This window comes from Nerophis lumbriciformis, linkage group LG33 (genome assembly GCF_033978685.3).
Source record: "Nerophis lumbriciformis linkage group LG33, RoL_Nlum_v2.1, whole genome shotgun sequence".
NCBI lineage: Eukaryota > Metazoa > Chordata > Actinopteri > Syngnathiformes > Syngnathidae > Nerophis > Nerophis lumbriciformis.
This window is the reverse complement of record NC_084580.2, coordinates 4992384-5012065: the sequence shown is the minus strand read 5'-3', so window position 1 is coordinate 5012065 and position 19682 is coordinate 4992384. Positions and strand designations below refer to the sequence as shown.

At 39.1% G+C, this 19682-nt stretch overlaps 2 protein-coding genes across 8 annotated transcripts in view; one reads left to right on the top strand and one right to left on the bottom strand.

Annotated features, from left to right (window-relative positions):
• The window catches only part of LOC133575832 (THAP domain-containing protein 6), a 16778-nt gene extending 11673 nt beyond the window's left edge, over positions 1 to 5105 (bottom strand). For 4 of the 5 annotated variants that reach the window (XM_061928699.1, XM_061928695.1, XM_061928698.1 and 1 more), the window contains exons 1-3: positions 4969 to 5105; positions 279 to 471; positions 83 to 202 (exon numbers count right to left, since the gene is read on the bottom strand). In XM_061928699.1, coding sequence (XP_061784683.1) covers positions 83 to 202; positions 279 to 471; positions 4969 to 5048 — 393 coding nt within the window. In that variant the 5' untranslated portion in view covers positions 5049 to 5105. The remainder of the gene's footprint in view (positions 1 to 82; positions 203 to 278; positions 472 to 4968) is intronic. The other variant, XM_061928697.1, reaches the window with a different exon arrangement.
• agpat9l (1-acylglycerol-3-phosphate O-acyltransferase 9, like) lies at positions 4844 to 19682 on the top strand. Of its 3 annotated transcripts, none has more exons than XR_009811529.2 (14): positions 4844 to 5550; positions 5733 to 5900; positions 5975 to 6041; positions 8918 to 9066; positions 9148 to 9293; positions 10241 to 10315; positions 10422 to 10511; positions 10590 to 10683; positions 10765 to 10880; positions 11195 to 11250; positions 12331 to 12416; positions 14489 to 14582; positions 14708 to 14787; positions 19289 to 19352. XR_009811529.2 is itself a non-coding variant. In XM_061928693.1 (14 exons), the coding sequence occupies exons 2-14, from the start codon at positions 5757 to 5759 to the stop codon at positions 19395 to 19397; spliced, it is 1341 nt and encodes a 446-aa protein (XP_061784677.1). In that variant the 5' UTR covers positions 4860 to 5550; positions 5733 to 5756; the 3' UTR covers positions 19398 to 19682. The 3 variants fall into 3 exon arrangements, 2 of the variants coding, with proteins under 2 accessions (XP_061784677.1, XP_061784678.1); XM_061928693.1 differs by having other exon boundaries at positions 4860 to 5550; positions 14454 to 14582; positions 19289 to 19682; XM_061928694.2 differs by lacking the exons at positions 4844 to 5550; positions 5733 to 5900; positions 5975 to 6041; positions 8918 to 9066 and having other exon boundaries at positions 9275 to 9293; positions 10241 to 10337; positions 14454 to 14582; positions 19289 to 19682.

Sequence of the window (19682 nt, the reverse complement as noted above, 5' to 3'; positions counted from 1 at the left end):
TTGCCCAGCTCTGGGTTGGAGCATGACCACCACTAGCATTAGGCTCACTAGCATTTCAGTCGTAGCAAACGTAAATACTTACTACGCTAGGAAGATGTAATGATGGTGGTTTAGCCTGTTGCAAATTTCCTGAACATTCAGACTCCGCTTTCAATCTCTCTTGAGCCTTTTTGGAGGTTTTAGTATTCCTGGTAAACACATGCTAATGTAGGGGGAAACATACTTGTTAAAACCTTGAAGACTTGAATAAAACCCATTTTGTAATATGAGACACATACTTTTTGTAGACGGTACTGGAAGTTGAAGACAGATGGTCTGGCACCTTCTCTTATTCTGACAGTCTGGCCGGTAGCATCAATGTCATGTGGTTTAAAGTGCTCACTGCACAGGACGGAGGACTTTGTGGCGGAAAAACCTTTTTTTCTCGCAGCAACTTCCCACTGCCTCCTCAATTCTTTTTCTTTAGGAAACCTGCAGAGGCGTTAAAACATATCACATCCATAACATACCAGGTTAAGTACTTATATCAGGGGTGTACAAACATTTTTTACCGAGGGCTGCATAACGAAAAGTCAAAGTATACGAGGGCCATTTTGATATTTTTTATTTTGTAAAAAAAATACATGTTTCACATATTATATTTAAAGGCTAAACTTAGTGTCAGCTTTGTGTTATAGGTGAAAGTGTACAATCATTAGTTATTACAGTGGTTTCTAAAGTGTGGCCAGGGGGCCATTTGCAGACCAGTGCCCTAGTTTTGTTGGCCCGCAACATATCGTCGAGAAAAAAAACAAGAGTAAAAATGTGAGGAAAAAAGAGCATAACAAAAAATTTAATGTAATGACAAAAAGCTGAAGTTTGTATACTATTAATTAATAATGACACAATTTGTCACTTATAACAAAAAGCTGAAACTATGTTTTGATATATAATGTCTGTAGCATTCTTTCCCAAATTAAAAAATATCAAAATGTCCTCCACATATTTAGACTTTCAAATGTTGTATTAAATGTCAGATTTTTTCCCATTACATTACGTATTTTTGCCTTTTTATTCTTAAAATTTTTACTGTTGTTTTTTTCCCGACAACATGTTGCAGGCAAATAAAACTTAAGCTGGTGGCAGGAAATGGCCCCCAGGTGCCACTTAGGACACCCCTGACTTAGATGGTTCAGTAAATCATTACATAGCAGAGGTGGGACCAAGTCATTGCTTTGCAAGTCACAAGTAAGTCTCAAGTCTTTGCCCTCAAGTCCGAGTCAAGTCCCGAGTCAAGACAGGGCAAGTCCGAGTCAAGTCCAAAGTCAAGACTGGAAAGTCTCAAGTCAAGTCCCAAGTCCTGCATTTTGAGTTTCGAGTCCTTTCAAGTCGTTTAACCACAGACTAATATATTTACACAGATTGTGTATGCTTTTAAAACGCTGTACCGGTATTTATTTATTAAAACAAGTGCATTTGAAATTGCAGGGAAAAACATAGTGCTGACATTGCACTTCAAAATAGCACTATTAACCAGTCATTTTAAACATGTAACTCATTCCTTTACAGAATAAACACATTTGAAAAAAACAAGTGCAACTGTACTTATTTGCACAAAAGTGTTAACATTGTATTTCAATGGCATATTGCATTGTAACTAGTTCCACAGCAGTTTCTATCCTGTTCTTACCTTTATCTCATTGATCTCATCTCATACTGTATGTGTGTTTATGTGTGCGTACACATGAAAAACATAACAAATACATGAACATAACAATGAACAGAGTTGTACTTTTTAGATGTCAGGACCCTATGCAATATGTACACATATTCTTAATATAGTATACATTTTAACTGACCTTTATTTGACTATGTTTGTCTTTTTGTAGGTGGCTAAAATACGCGGTGCTGCTGACCACCGTCTAACTTTACGTTACTGTGTGTGATACATTGACTAACGTTACGTTACTGTGTGTGATACATTGACTAACGTAATGTTACTGTGTGTGATACATTGACTAACGTTACGTTACTGTGTGTGATACATTGACTAACGTAACGTTATGTGTAGGTACCTCATGCAACCCTGCTTAAAAAAAAATCACTTGACAAAAAGTCCACTGCAAACTGCAGTGGACGCAACAGATTGCCGTGTTTGCAATGACGTTGTAACCATAGACATCTTATAAGTAGACGCAGGTTGCTGTGACGTGAGCAATTTGGCCGCCATCTTGAAGTGGTGATGAGGAGCCGGCGAGCAGCCTAAACTGACAGTTGACAGGTAGAAAACAAAGATGCCGGGCTGGTGTTCAGCGTTTTCCTGCTCAAATGAGCGGACTGTTGAAAATAGGAATCGGGGGATTACTTTTCACAAGTAAGATTTAACATTAACGTACTATTGGTTGTATCTTATGAAAATAATATTACCACAGAGTTGAGAAGGATCAAAGATCTTCAATATTTGTATGTGAAAATCACAAATAAATCTTCTGGGGGAGGATGACGCCCCTACAGGGGTTTGGTTTACAAACTTTCAGCCCCACCTAAAACAAAATTCACCAGCCGCCACTGATTATGATGCATTCTCATTTTAGGCAAAGTATAAGACAATACTTTCTTAACAGTATAATTGTAACCAGGAATAAGTCTTCAAGTAACAATATTCAAATACTAACATTGTTGGGTAAAACAGAATTTGGTTTTATTCTGAATCCAGTGAAACAGATTGGTGGTTTTAGCTGATATGAAGACTTTCAGGTGTTTATTTATGTTTAAGTATTTGGCAGACGCTTTTATCCAAAGCGACTTACATAAAATAATACATATAAAACAATCACTGCAAACATGATCATTTAAGGGAAGAATGTAATAGAAAATATCAATACAAAGTGTCAAGACAGAATAAACTCTCTGCTGCTGAAGCAACAGAGATACAGTCTATAGGTCCCTAAGATATATAGATATCTAATGTATTCATACATTGTTTATGTAGGATATACGCATGTATATATAACCTAATCATATTGTTTCTTCAACTTAAAAATAGTTTACCGTTTTTCCCCCTTCTCTGGGATTATATTCCCAGTTTTGATCTCGGACGTCTGGTCACTTATAGCGTATAAGAATATTATATTACTGTTAAGCAAACTATGAATACTAAAACACGCCAAAACATGTGTCTGTTATCATAGCTACACGTATGACAAAAAAGGGGGGTGAAAATCAGTGGTATTCAGTGAGGTAAGATAAATTAAATGCGCTGACAGTTCATTGCTCCTGCCAAATGAATTGCACTGAGTGGAGCGGATCACCACTCCAAGATGGCGGCCCCGCGCGTCGTCTGCGCCAGTAGGCAGTAGCGCTCTATGCTGCGTCTACTTATAAGATGTCTATGGTTATAACGTTAGCAGTGAGTTTGCAGCCTCACTGATTTAACTACACAGCAAATAAAAGTCACGTTACTTAGCCAATAAACGTTATCTTACATTCAAAACTTACCCTTCTTTGTGCAACTTCAAATGTTGAACGTTGTTGCGTCTCCGTCTGTAATATTCGAACTGCGTGATTTGCATACGGCAATTCGTTTTTTGTTGACCAAGTCGTAGTTTTTATACCCGAACGAAACCAACTTTGGCATAATTGTTTATCACTGGCACGTTGTTGGACAACTCTTCTTCATTGGTTGTACTGCAATTTGATTGGATGAATGCTGCGTGATGAAAACAACGTAGATCTAATTTGATTGGCTGTTGTACTGACAGCACACCAGCTGACAGGAATAACACGCGGAGAGACACAGACGAAGAAAATGAAAGATACGGAGCGCTCCCAAATAACTTTTTAAGCTTTGGATTTTGGGGAAAGTAGCAAGTCATGTCAAGTCATGTCAAGTCAAAAGGCTCAAGTCCAAGTGAAGTCACAAGTCATTGATGTTAAAGTCTAAGTCGAGTTGCAAGTCTCTTTACATTTTGTCAAGTCGAGTCTAAAGTCATCAAATTCATGACTCGAGTCTGACTCGAGTCCAAGTCATGTGACTCGAGTCCACACCTCTGTTACATAGTTAACTGTTCTATTTACAAATCTTCTTATACACGTTTCATAATTCATAGCTATAAAAAAATTCAATCTATTTGAAAGAAAGAACGCCTCATGTACCCTACTCGTCCAGTCGTACCTGTGTGTTGATGAGTGCATCTCCATGCTGCACATTTTGGGATAAAGATTATTTATGTATTTAATATTTGTTTACTTACTAAGGTATAGTATGTATTTATTCACTGTTCTGTTACAGAAAACAAGGAAATTGGATACAATTATTATGATATGAAAAGGGGTAGGATTATATAAACTCTGCTTCTTCCTACTCCTTTTCGGACGTGCTGTAATGAAACAACTGGAAATATGTAATGCATTACATTGTATCGTATGCATGTTAGAAATAAACTGAAGAGTCGAGCATATTTGTTAATGTTCATCCATAAAGTCGTAGTCCTGTTTATTATGTGTATTTTGTTTAAAAAATGGACAAGATAAGAGTTTGAGATGACAAAAACACAGTTCCTGTGTTGTACCTTTGGCGGATATTTACAAAGCTTGGGCTGCCCGGGAAAAGATGACGCCAATGTTAACTCACTACTAGCGAATCCATGGGATCAACTTCCGTTTACCAGAGCATCACATAAAATCTTCTTCCGTTTATTTTTGTGGAAGCAAAATTTGGTCCATTTAGAGATAGACAATTTGTTATGAATTCCAGAGTCGATTCTGATTTCGCAGATATTAATGAAAAACCTAATATCACCTTTTAAAAGCAAAACGAACGGTTTACGACAGAAAATAGCGTTGGCTCACTTTACAGACACCGTTTAAACATGGCTGCACGAACTTCGAGTTATTCTGATGTTACACATTTGTCATAGTACAGACCAAGTATATTTCATCAACTGGACTTGTTGTTTTTTTAATATACATTTTATTGTTTGTACTTACTTGTGGAATGTAATTCTCTTGGTTTTTGTGTCCGCTGTGCGCTTATTCACGCATCCCAGAGCTGCACAGTATTGAGGCATTCTGTCATTTCTGCTCACGAGCTAATACCGCTCCAAAATGGCGGCGGTGTAGACGTTTGCTTGATAGACATGTCTAGAAGGAGGCCGGAGGAAACAAGATTTTGTGATTTTGTTTTTCTTGATAATATATTATAGTATTGATAATATTGCTATTTGATTCGGCCCTGTCCACTTTTTGTGCAACAACCACCAGTGAACGGATCATGTGAACGCCCCAAAAATGATTTAAATTGAATGAACTTGCCCTTCATAACTTTTCGTAAAATATGACATCTCATTTTAGTGGTAATCGTTATAGTAGAGGTCATTTTATTCACTTATGTCTTGGAGTCAACGAAGTTCTTGTTGTGCTCTTGAACGCAACTTGTTGACCTTTAGTCCACTGTAGTTACAGGGGCGTGGCGTCAGTTCAAGGAGCTTGAGTTGAGTGTAGGAAGAAACAAGACTCGTTGGTGTAAGCGTAACAATAATGATGCCTTTTTGCTGCTGGGGATAAACACAGGTAGGACACCTTTAAAAGCTCGTCGGCTTATTTCTAAATTGTGTTTGTTCAATATTTTTCGTCGGTGGAATCATGTGATCTTGCTCACATGTGTCGTAGGGTAGCTCAAGTTGCTAGTCAAGTGACGTCATGCATGGCTGCATAAAATGACTCCTGACAGTGATGGGTATGCATGCACACAGGGAATAGGGTGGGAAAAGGTGGAGATGGAGGACTTCTGGGCTCTGGTCGTTTGGGCTGTGAGGATATGGCTGTGTCTCATTGTCAGCCTCATCGTGATCCCGTCTATGTTTGGCTTCTCGCTGGGTGTCTCTGAAAGCTACATGAACATCCTGGTGAAAACCTTGGAGGTACAGTACTTTCTTACTTGTATAGGCATGACAATCAGTGAAAAACCTGCCTAACAGTCTGTATGTTTCTATAGTGGGCTACACTGAAGTTACAGAAGGCAAGCACAGTTGAACAGGCACTTAAAGCCTCTGCATCTAGTGGTAAGTGCATAGAAGATACACATTGTGAAAGATTGAGGTTAGGTGACAGGCATGTTGCAAAATCAAGTTCAAGTCTGGACAAGCATGTTGCAATGAACCTGTTTTGAAAGTCACCAATCAAGATGCATGTGTAAAATATAAGTGTGTCTGCAGGTTTATGACAGGCAACAAGGCAAAGCTGCTGAGGGAACTATCTTGCAAAAAGAAATTACTCGATAACCTAACACGCACAGTAAACAGAAATCATACATCAGCTTCAAGTGGCTTTTGCAAATTGGGTCGCTGTGACATTCATTGTTCCATATAATGCACACTTCAAACCATATGGGTTGTGCAGAATTAAGATGGAAAAGTACATGTTTCAAATGGATATTTTAAACAGGCCCTTATCTGTAATCTTGGATTTTGCCCCCTGTGTTATCAGATAATGTCAAGTTGAAACTGGAATAACGGTTTTAGTGGACTGTCACTCATGCAAGGGTTTAGTATGAGTTTTAGCAAGCTTATCAGTTAGCCAAGAAAGTTTTTTTTTTGTAAGCAGGCATGATGCTGGCCATCTTGCAGTGCATCCGGAAAATATTCACAGCGCTTCACTTTTCCACATTTTGTTATGTTATAGCCTTATTCTAAAATGGACTACATTATTTTTTGTCCACAAAGTTCTACAAACAATTGCTGGGATGTTACTGACGTCACGTCCGGCTTATGTCCCGCCCAATGAATACGCGTGGTACTTTTCAATGGGTACTTGGCGCCATTTAGCCTTTGTCAAAGAAATAATGCCCTATGCTTGTGTTGTTTTCGGCTGAACAGATGGTTCCCATCGCAAATAGGATAAACGTTTCTTCAGAGTTCCTGGACAGGTAATTAAAAAGGGAGGAAGAGTGCAAGATTTTACGAATGACCAGAAAAGCAGCACATACTCCAGTCCAAAGGAGCAGAGTTGAAGAATGCATGAGTTTTCAGTGATTACTTTGTTAAAGGTTTGTTTGATATACTTTTAACATTTATTATTTCCCATTTTAGTATTATTATTTATGTTTCTTAAACACGTTTGCTACGAGTGCTTCGAAAAGCACCAACTCGGCGAGTCTAAAAAATAAAAATAAAAAGCAAATGCCAGCAAAACGTAAAAGAGTTAAGATTTTACCAAAGACAGGGATCATAAATGAAGCTTTCAGCACATATACAAAGTTGACATCTATAGTTATATTTGTTAAAAATAGGGTAAAACACACTATTCGTAAACTGCGCGTGCAACAGCAACAAGCCTGAGGCAAAGTTAAATGCAACCTTACCCGAGCAAAAATGATGGATATTTATCCGAGAGAGTCTTGATACAAATTTCCTTGACCTAGCCACACACAAAGAAGTGGTAGACCACCATGCTTTTCCAAGTTTCCATCTGTTTTGTCATGTAGAATGGCATCTGGAACACAATACTTTGATATGTCTTAGAGTGCGACCGACATATATCCCTGATATCACTCAACAAATATTTTTTTGATTAAGTATAGGGATCTATTCCATGGCATTTTTATATATTTTTTTGCTGATATCTGCTTTTAGCAAGAAGATGTAAGCCTCTGCTTGATGTACAACAGCCATCTTGGCTTGGTTGCCCACCACTGGTTTTCACTTCCGGGAAGAAGCCACCTGTCAGAATACCAGCTATACACCATATTGACAATGTGAAAATATATATATATATTTTTTTAATATTTACAAATCTATTAGATATACAAAAACTATACACAAACAATTTGTGTTGATAAATATTTAAAGAATTTGCTGAATACATTGTTTCTGCACCTTTGGTAGCAAATACAGCCTCAAGTATTTTGAATATGATGCCACAAGCTTGGCACGCCTCTCTTTGGGCATTCTCGCCCATTCCTCTTTGGCCATTTCTCTTTTGTAGTACCTATCAAGCTCCATCAGGTTGGATGAGAAGCATTGGTTTTTATCCAGGATGTCTCTGTACATTCCTGCATTCATATTTCTCTTTATCCTGACTAGTCTCCTAGTTCCTGCCACTGAAAAACATTCTCACAGCATGATGCTGCCACCACCATAATTCACTGTAGGGATGGTATTGGCCTGGTAATGAACGGTGCCTGGTATCCTCCAAACATGACGTCTGGCATTCACGCCAAAGAGTTCAATATTTGTCTCATCAGACCAGAGAATTTTGTTTCTCGTGGTCTGAGAGTCTTTCAGGTGCATTTTGGCAAACTTTTTGATTAAAAAATGGCTTCCCTCTGGCCAATATGCCATACAGGCCTGATTGGTGGATTGCTGCAGCGATGGTTGTCCTTCTGGAAGTTTCTACACCCTCTACAAAGGAATGCTGTAGCTCTGATAGAGTGACCATCGGGTTCTTGGTCACCTCCTTGACTAGACTCAGATGAATGCAGCAATGTACAGAGATATCCTGGATGAAAACCACCGCTTGCCATCCAATTCGATGAAGCTTGAGAGGTCCTGCAAAGAGGAATGTGCGAAACTGCCCAAAGATAGGTGTGCCAAACTTGTGGCATTGTATTAATAAAGACTCGAGGGTGTATTGCTGCCAAAGGTGCATCAACAAAGTATTGAGCAAAGGCTGTGAGTGTTTTTAATACATTTTCCAAACAAAAAAAAAAAGTTTCACTTTATCATCATAGGGTGTTATCTGTAGAATTTTGAGGACAAAAACGAATGTATTCCATTTTAGAATAAGGCTGTAACATAACAAATAGGAGAACAAGTGAAGCGCTGTGAATACTTTCTGGATGCATACTTTGTGTGTGTGTGTGTGTGTGTGTGTGTGGGTGTGTGTGTGTGTGTGTGTGTGTGTGTGTGTGTGTGTGTGTGTGTGTGTGTGTGTCTCACAGGTCTCATTCAGAGGGAAGATGGCTCCATGGAGAAAGAGCTTGAGGAACTAAGACGGAGTCGACCCAAACCATCAGTGGGCGGTGATTTTACGCTGAGCGACAGTTTCTTTTTCACTCGCAGAGGAATTGAGAGCATTGTAGAGGATGAGGTGCACTACCTTACCGTATTTCACATCAGTAATAGCGCACATGTGTATGGTATTGTAATGTATTTCAACTTTTTAATAAAGGTGACACAGAGGTTCTCTTCAGAGGAACTGGTGTCCTGGAACCTGCTGACCCGCACAAACAATGACTTCCAGTATATCAGTCTGAGGCTGACTCTGGTATATGGCCTTGGTATATTTGTGAGATACTGCATCCTGGCACCACTCAGGTACACACACGGTGCTTTTAATAGTTAAATGTCTCCCTGGGGATTTAAAAATGCACTACAACCTTCAAGGTATAACACAATAGAACTTCTCTTCAATCATGTCTTGTTCCAGGGTCAAGCTGTCCCTGTAATAATTTATTTACTGTACAAGCCATGTGTTAAGTTACATTACAAAATTTTTCAACACTTCCTAACTGTTTTGTAAATGATGATGAGAAAGGGGCTTAGAAAGTCACCCAATTGTCAAAAGAAGCCAACCACTATACAACAAAACAAAAAAGTGAAAACAGAAAAAATAAAATAGAATTTGAACTTTAGGGTTGACACCCAATAGAAATGCAGCACATTGCAATTGGTATATTAATAACTAGTTATTGCGGCATTGTTTTTTAACTCTGTCATGCACTTTTAGGTTGAATTTTAACTTTATAAAAGTGCCTTACAAATTAAATTTGATTTGAAGTTTGAATAAGCTAACTATAGTACAATTATTTTTAAAATAAGTTTTTTTTTTAAATGTTTTTGAAACAACAACATATTTCGCTCATCCAATAAATTCAATAAAGCAAAATTATTTTAAAGATAAGACAGCATGAATAATCAAAATATTTTAGGCTGGGGCAGTTTAGTTAATTATTCTTGGTGTTAATGGAATAAACGACATTATCAACATGAATTGTTGAGTTCTGGCAATGCTGACTGTGTTAATATAGTTATAGTATTACCAGAGAAAGCTTTGCCAAACTCCTTTTAACCCTTAATGGCTACTTTACACATGAAAATAACAAGCACAGGAAACTCTAATAATCTAGCAAACGTACCTTCTTTTTCTTTTTAAACAGTTCCACGTAAAAAATCTGATATTTTCCTGAAAATGTGGATCGGCTTCTAAAGGATCCAACCATTTGAGTCAGTGTTCCAAACGTTATGTTGCGCTCTCTCCCTAGAATAACTCTGGCCTGCATCGGCCTCACCTGGCTGGTCATCGGAACATCTGCAGTGGGACTTCTCCCCAACTGGAGGTGGCTGCATGCAAACTGTGCTGTAACTACAATTTTACAACTTACTTTTCTTATCCACTAACCTGGTTTTCATGGCCATTTTCTGCATCTTTGTCCGTCTTTTCAGGATGAAGTTCTGGCTCAGTGAGTGGGTACATGTCATGTGCTATAGGATCTGCGCACGAGGACTGTCTGCCGCCATTCGCTATCACAACAGGTCCTTCCTTAAAATTATACACACCATTTAAAAAAAAAAAAAAAAAATCCTTACATTGCTTTTGTCTTGGTTCATCAGGGAAAACAAACCCCAAAAAGGAGGAATCTGTGTTGCTAACCACACTACTCCTATTGACATTGTTATACTCTGTAATGATGGCTGCTATGCGATGGTAGGAAGAGGAATGGTAGACTCTTTATTAGTACAATCCACACGTTTTGTCAGTGACTTTAAAAATAAACACATGTGTCAGGTGGGCCAGGTCCACGGAGGATTGATGGGAGTCGTCCAGCGAGCTATGGTTCGATCTTGTCCCCATGTTTGGTTTGAGCGCGCTGAGATGAAAGATCGCCATCTCGTGACTAAAAGGTCAGTTGAATGCATTTGGCATTCCAAGTAAGTGCAGGTTTGACATGACTGTCTTTCCACACCTAAGATCAAATAGGGTTAATTATGCATTAAAAAAAAGTGAGTTACTCTACTTATATCAGAGGTTGTCACGTGATGTTCAGGTGACAACCTCTGAGGAAGGCAACAGTTGAAGCCGAAACAGGTACAAAAATAAACATACAGGTCTGGCTATAAGAATGACAAATTTTATAGCCAACAATATATACTTAAATTGATTAAGCAATATTGAAAAATCTATTAGTATTCTCCATGATCTTTTTGTATGCCTTCAGGTTGAAAGATCACGTTAATGACAAAGAAAAACTCCCTATATTAATATTTCCAGAGGGTAAGTAAACACTTCAGTTTGATGTGTTTTTTTCATTGTAATTGCCACTTAAAGGGGAACTGAACTTTTTTCGAAATGACGAAGGACGTATTTTTTTTAATGCATTCTCACTCGTGAATAAACGTAAATGAAAGTCTGCTTACAACAGAGCCAATGGGAGGTCCTCTATTCCGCCAATAAAACACAATAAATAACCATCCAAAAACTGCCAAATTCAAATTGCATTTTGTGACTTGAATATTAACCAAGTATTAGGGACAAGCGGTAGAAAATGGCTGGATGGATAGTAATATGGTTATTATAAGTGCTAACACAGACAAACTGTAGCATGTTCACCAGCTTGTGTGCCTATATTGACATCTGGTGGTAAGCTGCGCCCTTGGTCGTCAAACTTTATTGTAGATCATAAATCAAGCCTCTTACACAGCCAATTTAGACCCAATAATGGCGAGAACGACAAACAAAAATACGCTTGGTTCCATACTACTTTTCTTTGCGAGGATTATGAGTCATTCTTCCTCACAACAGGACTATAACAAGATTCTATCAACCGGCATCCTAATGACAGCAGACATTGTACAGTAAGTTATGTTTTATCATGTCTATTGGCTCTCACAAAGTCTGCAGTAAGTAATAATCACTGATGTTGTCAAAGGAAAAAGCAAAGGTGATGCGTTTTTTAAATTAATGCGCCAGGTATGCTTAAAATGAGCAAAATACGTAAATATTAAAATGTTATTATAAATGTATCTTTTACTACATTATATATTTACTTACAGCATGTATATAAAACCTTAATGGAGGTGTTTGAAAGTTTTTTTAAGAGCTTTTATAAGCAGATTAGAGCAACTCCCTTTGGCTCCATTGTAAGCGGACTTTTGATCGCATTTATTTACTATTTAGAATGCATAAAAAAAACGTGCTCTTGCCGTACATAAGGATTGTGAATGATTGGCAAAATACCAACAAAAGTGCAGTTCCCCTTTAAGAATAAGATTGTTTTTCTAGCTTCGAGTGACGACAGGTGCTGCAAGATTGTACTCCTGTTTTATTTGATATGTTGCTCTCTCATTTCCATAGGAACCTGCGTCAACAACACTTCGGTCATGATGTTTAAAAAGGGGAGTTTTGAAATTGGAGGAACAATTTACCCTGTTGCTATTAAGGTATTCTCAGCTGTGTTTTTAACCTGTTTTTAGTTTGGCTCTTTTATGAATTTATTATGGGTCTACTGAAAATGTGACCAAATCTGCTGGGTCAAATGTATTCATACAGCAATGTTAATATTTGGTTACATGTCCCTTGGCAAGTTTCACTGCAATAAGGCGCTTTTGGTAGCCATCCACAAGCTTCTGGTTGAATTTTTGACCACTCCTCTTGACAAAACCAACAGAGATTCCTGAAGAGTTTGGAGGTAATCCTCCTTTTTCATTGTCCCATTTACTCTCTGTAAAACACCAGTCTCATTGGCAGCAAAACAGGCCCAGAGCATAATACTACCACCACCATGCTTGACGGTAGGTGTGGTGTTCCTGAGATTGAAGGCCTCATCTTTTCTCCTACAAACATATTGCTGGGTATTGTGGCCAAATAGCTAGATTTATGTTTCATCTGACCACAGAACTTTACTCCAGAAAATCTTATCTTTGTCCATGTGATGTCAAATGAAACAAAAATTCAGCTGTTTGGCCGCAATACCCCGCAATATGTTTGGAGGAGAAAAGGTGATACCTTTAATCTGTTTTGACCATACTTGACGGTAGGTTCCTGGAATTAAAGGCCTGGGACAATGCAAAAGGAGGATTACCTCCAAATTCTTCAGCACAACCTAAAATCATCAGCCCGGAGGGTGGCTCTTGGACGCAGTTGGGTGTTCCAACAGGACAATGACCCCAAACACATGTCAAAAGTGGTATAGGAATGGCTAAATCAGGCTAGAATTAAGGTATTTGAATGGCCTTCCCAAAGTCCTGACTTAAATGTGTGGACAATGCTGAAGAAATAAGTCCATGTCAGAAAACCAACAAATTTAGCTGAACTGCACCAATTGTGTCAAGAGGAGTCACAATCACTGGCAATCACTCGCCATACAGCAATAGATGATATCTGCCTATTACCTGACACCTTCTATGTCAGCTACTTCTCTTTGTTTTTATTGTCTATTTTCTATTTTCTGCTGGATCTACTCTCTATTTTATGCTGCTGTTGTCACATATACTGTAATATTGTACATGATAATTGTTATATATTGTATATATATGTTATAGACATAATATAATGTTTCTGTATATATAATATACTGTACACATATGTATATATTCGTATATATCAAATCAAATCAACTTTATTTATATGTTGTATTTTATATCGCTATATTTAGTCTATTTATACCTGCATTGTCCTTTCCATCCTTACACTTTCCCTCATTGTAACTGAGCTACTGTGTTGAACAATTTCCCTTGTGGATCATTAAAGTTTGTCTAAGTCAAGTCTAAGTCTAAGGAGTGGTCAAAAATTAAACCAGAAGCTTGTCAGAAGCTTGTGGATGGCTACCAAAAGCACCTTATTGCAGTGAAACTAACCAAGGGACATGTAACCAAATATTAACATTGCTGTATGTATACTTTTGACCCAGCAGATTTGGTCACATTTTCAGTAGACCCATAATAAATTCATAAAACAACCAAACTTCATGAATTTTTTTTGTGACCAACAAGTATGTGCTCCAATGACTCTACCACAAAAAAATAAGAGTTGTAGAAATGATTGGAAACTCAAGACAGCCAGGATATTATGTCCTTCACAAGTGTATGTAAACTTTTGACCATGACTGTATATATACACGTGTGTATACAGTATGATTACGTGTGTGTATATATATACTGTATACACACGTGTATATATACACAGTCATATATATATATATATATATACATATATATATATATATATATATATATGTGTGTGTATATGACTGTGTATATATACACGTGTGTATACAGTATGTATGTGTGTGTGTGTGTGTGTGTGTATATATATATATATATATATATATATATATATATATATATAATGTATGTATCTTCATTATTTGAGTTTTGTTTTTTTCAGGTTCTCCCTAGAAATGTTATTTTATTACTTAAATTTAATTTGATCCTAAATGGATGGATGGATGTTTTTTTTATATTGATTTCATGCCCCAGTACGACCCTAAGTTTGGCGATGCCTTCTGGAACAGTTCCAAGTACAGCATGGTGAGCTACCTCCTGAGGATGATGACCAGCTGGGCCCTCGTCTGTGATGTGTGGTATCTACCGGCCATGCTTCAACAGGTCTGTGCAAATGGTTGATGAGGGCATGCATGCTGCGTGTGCTCGCCCTCACTTGAACCACCTCTGCCAGTATACAAACACACACGTCATTGGACTGAGATGTTGGTTTAATTTAAAACTCGCAGGAAGGGGAAGATGCTGTCCAGTTTGCCAACAGAGTGAAGTCAGCCATCGCTCACCAGGGAGGACTGGTAGATCTACAATGGTAAGATGGACTTTGAACACTTTTATTTCAAGTGGAACACACACTTTGCAATTATTGTATTGACCTGAATATAAGACAACCCCACTTTTTTAAGAAAACACATTAAGACAAAAAAGTGAATTGATTTGATGACTCTTCTTCACCTGCGATGAGGTGGCGACTTGTCCAGTGTGTACGCTGCCTTCCGCCCAAATGCAGCTCAGATAGGCGCCAGCCCCCCCACGACCTCGAGAGGGATAAGCTGTAGAAAATGGATGGATAGACGGACTATTCTTCATTGATTAGCATTATCCTAAAATTAGCATGTTAACTCCTCTGTAGTTTGCTAACTTGTCAACAACCTTTTGAGACACGTTTGTCGGTCTCTCGTTTATGGATGCATCTTTCCATGTCAGTGGAGTGTACAGTCGTGGTCAAAAGTTTACATGCACTTGTAAAGAACATAATGTCATGGCTGTCTTGAGTTTCCAATCATTTCTACAACTCTTATTTTTTTTGTGATATAGTGATTGGCTCACATATTTGTTGGTCACAAAAAACATTCATGAAGTTTGGTTCTTTTATGAATTTATTATGGGTCTACTGAAAATGTGACCAAATCTGCTGGGTCATAAGTATACATACAGCAATGTTAATACAAACCCCGTTTCCATGAGTTGGGAAATTGTGTTAGATGTAAATATAAACGGAATACAATGATTTGCAAATGCTTTTCAACCCATATTCAATTAAATGCACTACAAAGACAATATATTTGATGTTCAAACTTATCAACTTTATTTTTTTTTGCAAATAATAATTCACTTAGAATTTCATGGCTGCAACAGGTGCCAAAGTAGTTGGGGAAAGGGCATGTTCACCACTGTGTTACATCATCTTTTTTTTTAACAACACTCAATAAACGATTGGGAACTGAGGAAACTAATTGTCGAAGTTTTGAAAGTGGAATTCTTTCCCATTCTTGTTTTATGTAGAGCTTCAGTTATTCCACTGTCGTATTTTAAGCTTCATAATGCGCCACACGTTTTCGATGGGAGACAGGTCTGGAATGCAGGCGGGCCAGGAAAGTACCCGCACTCTTTTTTTACGAAGCCATGCTGTTGTAACACGTGCTGAATGTGGCTTGGCATTGTCTTGCTGAAATAAGCAGGGGCGTCCATGAAAAAGACGGCGCTTAAATGGCAGCATATGTTGTTCCAAAACCTGTATGTACCTTTCAGCATTAATGGTGCCTTCACAGATGTGTAAGTTACCCATGCCTTGGGCACTAATGCACCCCCATAACATCACAGATGCTGGCTTTTGAACTTTGCGTTGATAACAGTCTGGATGGTTCGCCTCCCCTTTGGTCCGGATGACACGATGTCGAATATTTCCAAAAACAATTTGAAATGTGGACTCGTCAGACCACAGAACACTTTTCCACTTTGCATGAGTCCATCTTAGATGATCTCGGGCCCAGAGAAGCCGGCGGCGTTTCTGGATGTTGTTGATAAATGGCTTTCGCTTTGCATAGTAGAGCTTTAACTTGCACTTACAGATGTAGCGAGGAACTGTATTTGGTGACAGTGGTTTTCTGAAGTGTTCCTGAGCCCATGTGGTGATATCCTTTCGAGATTGATGTCGGTTTTTGATACAGTGCCGTCTGAGGGATCGAAGGTCACGGTCATTCAATGTTGGTTTCCAGCCATACCGCTTACGTGGAGTGATTTCTCCAGATTCTCTGAACCTTTTGATGGACGGCGTGGCGCAGTGGAAGAATGGCCGTGCGTGACCCGAGGGTCGCTGGTTCAATCCCCACCTAGTACCAACCTCGTCATGTCTGTTGTGTCCTGAGCAAGACACTTCACCCTTGCTCCTGATGGGTGCTGGTTAGCGCCTTGCATGGCAGCTCCCTCCATCAGTGTGTGAATGTGTGTGTGAATGGGTAATTGTGGAAGTAGTGTCAAAGCGCTTTGAGTACCTTGAAGGTAGAAAAGCGCTATACAAGTACAACCCATTTATCATTTTAAGGGGACGGCGTGGCGCAGTGGGAGAGTAGCCGTGCGCAACCCGAGGGTCCCTGGTTCAATCCCCACCTAGTACCAACCTCGTCATGTCCGTTGTGTCCTGAGCAAGACACTTCACCCTTGCTCCTGATGGGTGCTGGTTAGCGCCTTGCATGGCAGCTCCCTCCATCAGTGTGTGAATGTGTGTGTGAATGGGTAAATGTGGAAGTAGTGTCAAAGCGCTTTGAGTACCTTGAAGGTAGAAAAGCGCTATACAAGTACAACCCATTTATCATTTATTTATTTATTTATGATATTATGGACCGTAGATGTTGAAATACCTAAATTTCTTGCAATTGCACTTTGAGAAACGTTGTTCTTAAACTGTTTGACTATTTGCTCACGCAGTTGTGGACTCAATAAGTGTCAAATAAAAATGAGCTGCATAATAGGAAATCAAATAGTGCTCGTCCTTCGCTATGTGGTAGGTTCCTGCGGACGATATCTCCTTCTGTTGACTCTTTTTTTCCATACGGTGTTGATGTGGAAATGTTTGCCTCGGCATATTGATGGTGTGGCACCGAACGGAGATGTTGACGTGCAGAGTTTCAATCACTCTTCAGGTGACTTTTGATGCTACATATTAGCAGTAATGCTACTTTTTGTAGAAACGCTTTCGCCCCACACTTGACAAATTACGGTTGTCTGTTTGACATATTCCCAGTTGAAGCCAAACCACCGCCTGACGATGGACCCCCTGCTGTTTTTTGGGGGAATTAATTATTCCTTCATTTGTTCCCAGATTCGCACCTTCTTTCTCTCGTCTTCCCACTCGCATCACAGCTAACTTTAGCCATGCTGCTACTTCTCTGCTCAAGGAGGGCGTATACGTATGTGACGTATGTCGTGATAGTATGTGACGTGTGTAAGAAGGTGCGCTTGTTGTCTGTGAGAAGAAGCGACAAGACAGAGTGAGAGGAGCCTGTAGTGTAATGCCTGCAGCTAAAAGCAACTGCGTGAGAACGTATACTCCGATATCACGATATAGTCATTTTCTTTATCGCACAGAGACAAACCCGCGATATATCGCATATATTGATATATCGCCCAGCCCTAATTCTGTTTATATTTACATCTAACACAATTTCCCAACTCATATGGAAACAGGGTTTGTATTTGGTTACACGTCCCTTGGCAAGTTTCACTGCAATAAGGCGCTTTTGGTAGCCATCCACAAGCTTCTGGCAAACTTCTGGTTGAATTTTTGACCACTTCTCTTGACATAATTGGTGCAGTTCAGCTAAATTTGTTGGTTTTCTGACATGGACTTCTTTCTTTCCACATGTTTAAGTCAGGACTTTAGGAAGGCCATTGTAAAATTCTAGCCTGATTTAGTCATTCCTTTACCACTTTTGACTTGTGTTTGGGGTCATTGTCCTGTTGGAACACCCAACTGCGCCCAAGACTCAATCTCCGGGCTGATGATTTTAGGTTGTCCTGAAGAATTTGGAGGTAATTCTCCTTTTTCATTGTCCTATTTACTCTTTGTAAAGCAGGCCCAGAGCATAATACTACCACCACCATGCTTGACGGTAGGAATGGTGTTCCTGGGATTAAAGGCCTCACCTTTTCTCCTCCAAACATATTGCTGGGTATCATGGCCAAACAGCTAAATTTTTGTTTCATCTGATATTAAATGGACAAAGATGAGACCTTCTGGAGGAAAGTTCTGTGGTCAGATAAAACAAAAATTTAGCTGTTTGGACACCATACCCAGAAATATGTTTGGAGGAGAAAAGGTGAGCAATTCAATCGATTGCCACTGGACTGTGCAGAAGACATTTCGCCTTACATCCCAGCAGGCTTAATCAGTTTGCGTGCAAAGACTAGAAAAGACAGCTTTAGTCTGTTTCTGTCAAGAGTTATCCTACTTAAACGTTTACCCTCTCATCTGAGCAGGATTCATCAGTTCACGCTCAGACTCAATGGGTCGGCTCTAGTCTATATCTGACTAGGGCTGTCTTATCCACACGTTTCACCTCACATTCAAGCAGGTTTTACCAGGCTACACCAGTTCATGCGCAAAGACTACGTATGGCAGGTCGAGTCTGTATCCAACAAGAGCTGTCCTATCTAGACATTTTGCCTGTCATTGGAGGAGGCTTTATTAGTTCGCAGTAAAAGACTAGAGAGGACAGCTCTAGCATGTATTTGACGACAGCTTTCCTATTTCCACATTTCCTCTCTGATTCAAGCATGCTTAAGCTTTTCACTTGCAAAGACTAGATAGGACAGCCCTAGTCAGACTAGACTACATAGGGCCGTGAGGCAATTGTTTTTGTTTCTTTCTTCTCGGGAACAATTAGTGTCTTATTTGGGTCAATACAGTACTTGAGACAGTGTTTGTTTTGCCTTTTGGGAAAGTTGGGTGTCTCAGTCATGATGCAAAACAGGCTTACAGGGCCACAAAAATATGCCATGTCTGATGGTTTTTTTTTGACGTCCTTCTGCAGGGACGGGGGCCTGAAGCGAGCTAAAGTGAAGGAGTCGTTCAAAGAGGAGCAGCAGAAGCAGTACAGCAACATGGTGGTGGGAGACGACAGCAGCAGTAACAGCGACTGACAAGTCTACACAAGCTCCTAACCGGAACGTGTCTTATCCTCTTTAGTTTGACCTTTCACACTGTGAAAGGAGAATTGACTCTGAGCCACAAGTGCAATAGTGAACTTTAATCATGATGTCGCTGCTGCTATTTTTTGATGAAATGTCGACTTTAGTGTATAGTGATGGCAGAGAAACTATCAGATGCAAACAGTGAATTTATCTCTTTACTGATTACATATTCATGTGCAGCTCAATTGTTTAAAAAAAAATAAAAAATAATAAAGTTAGCATGAATTGTAGCTA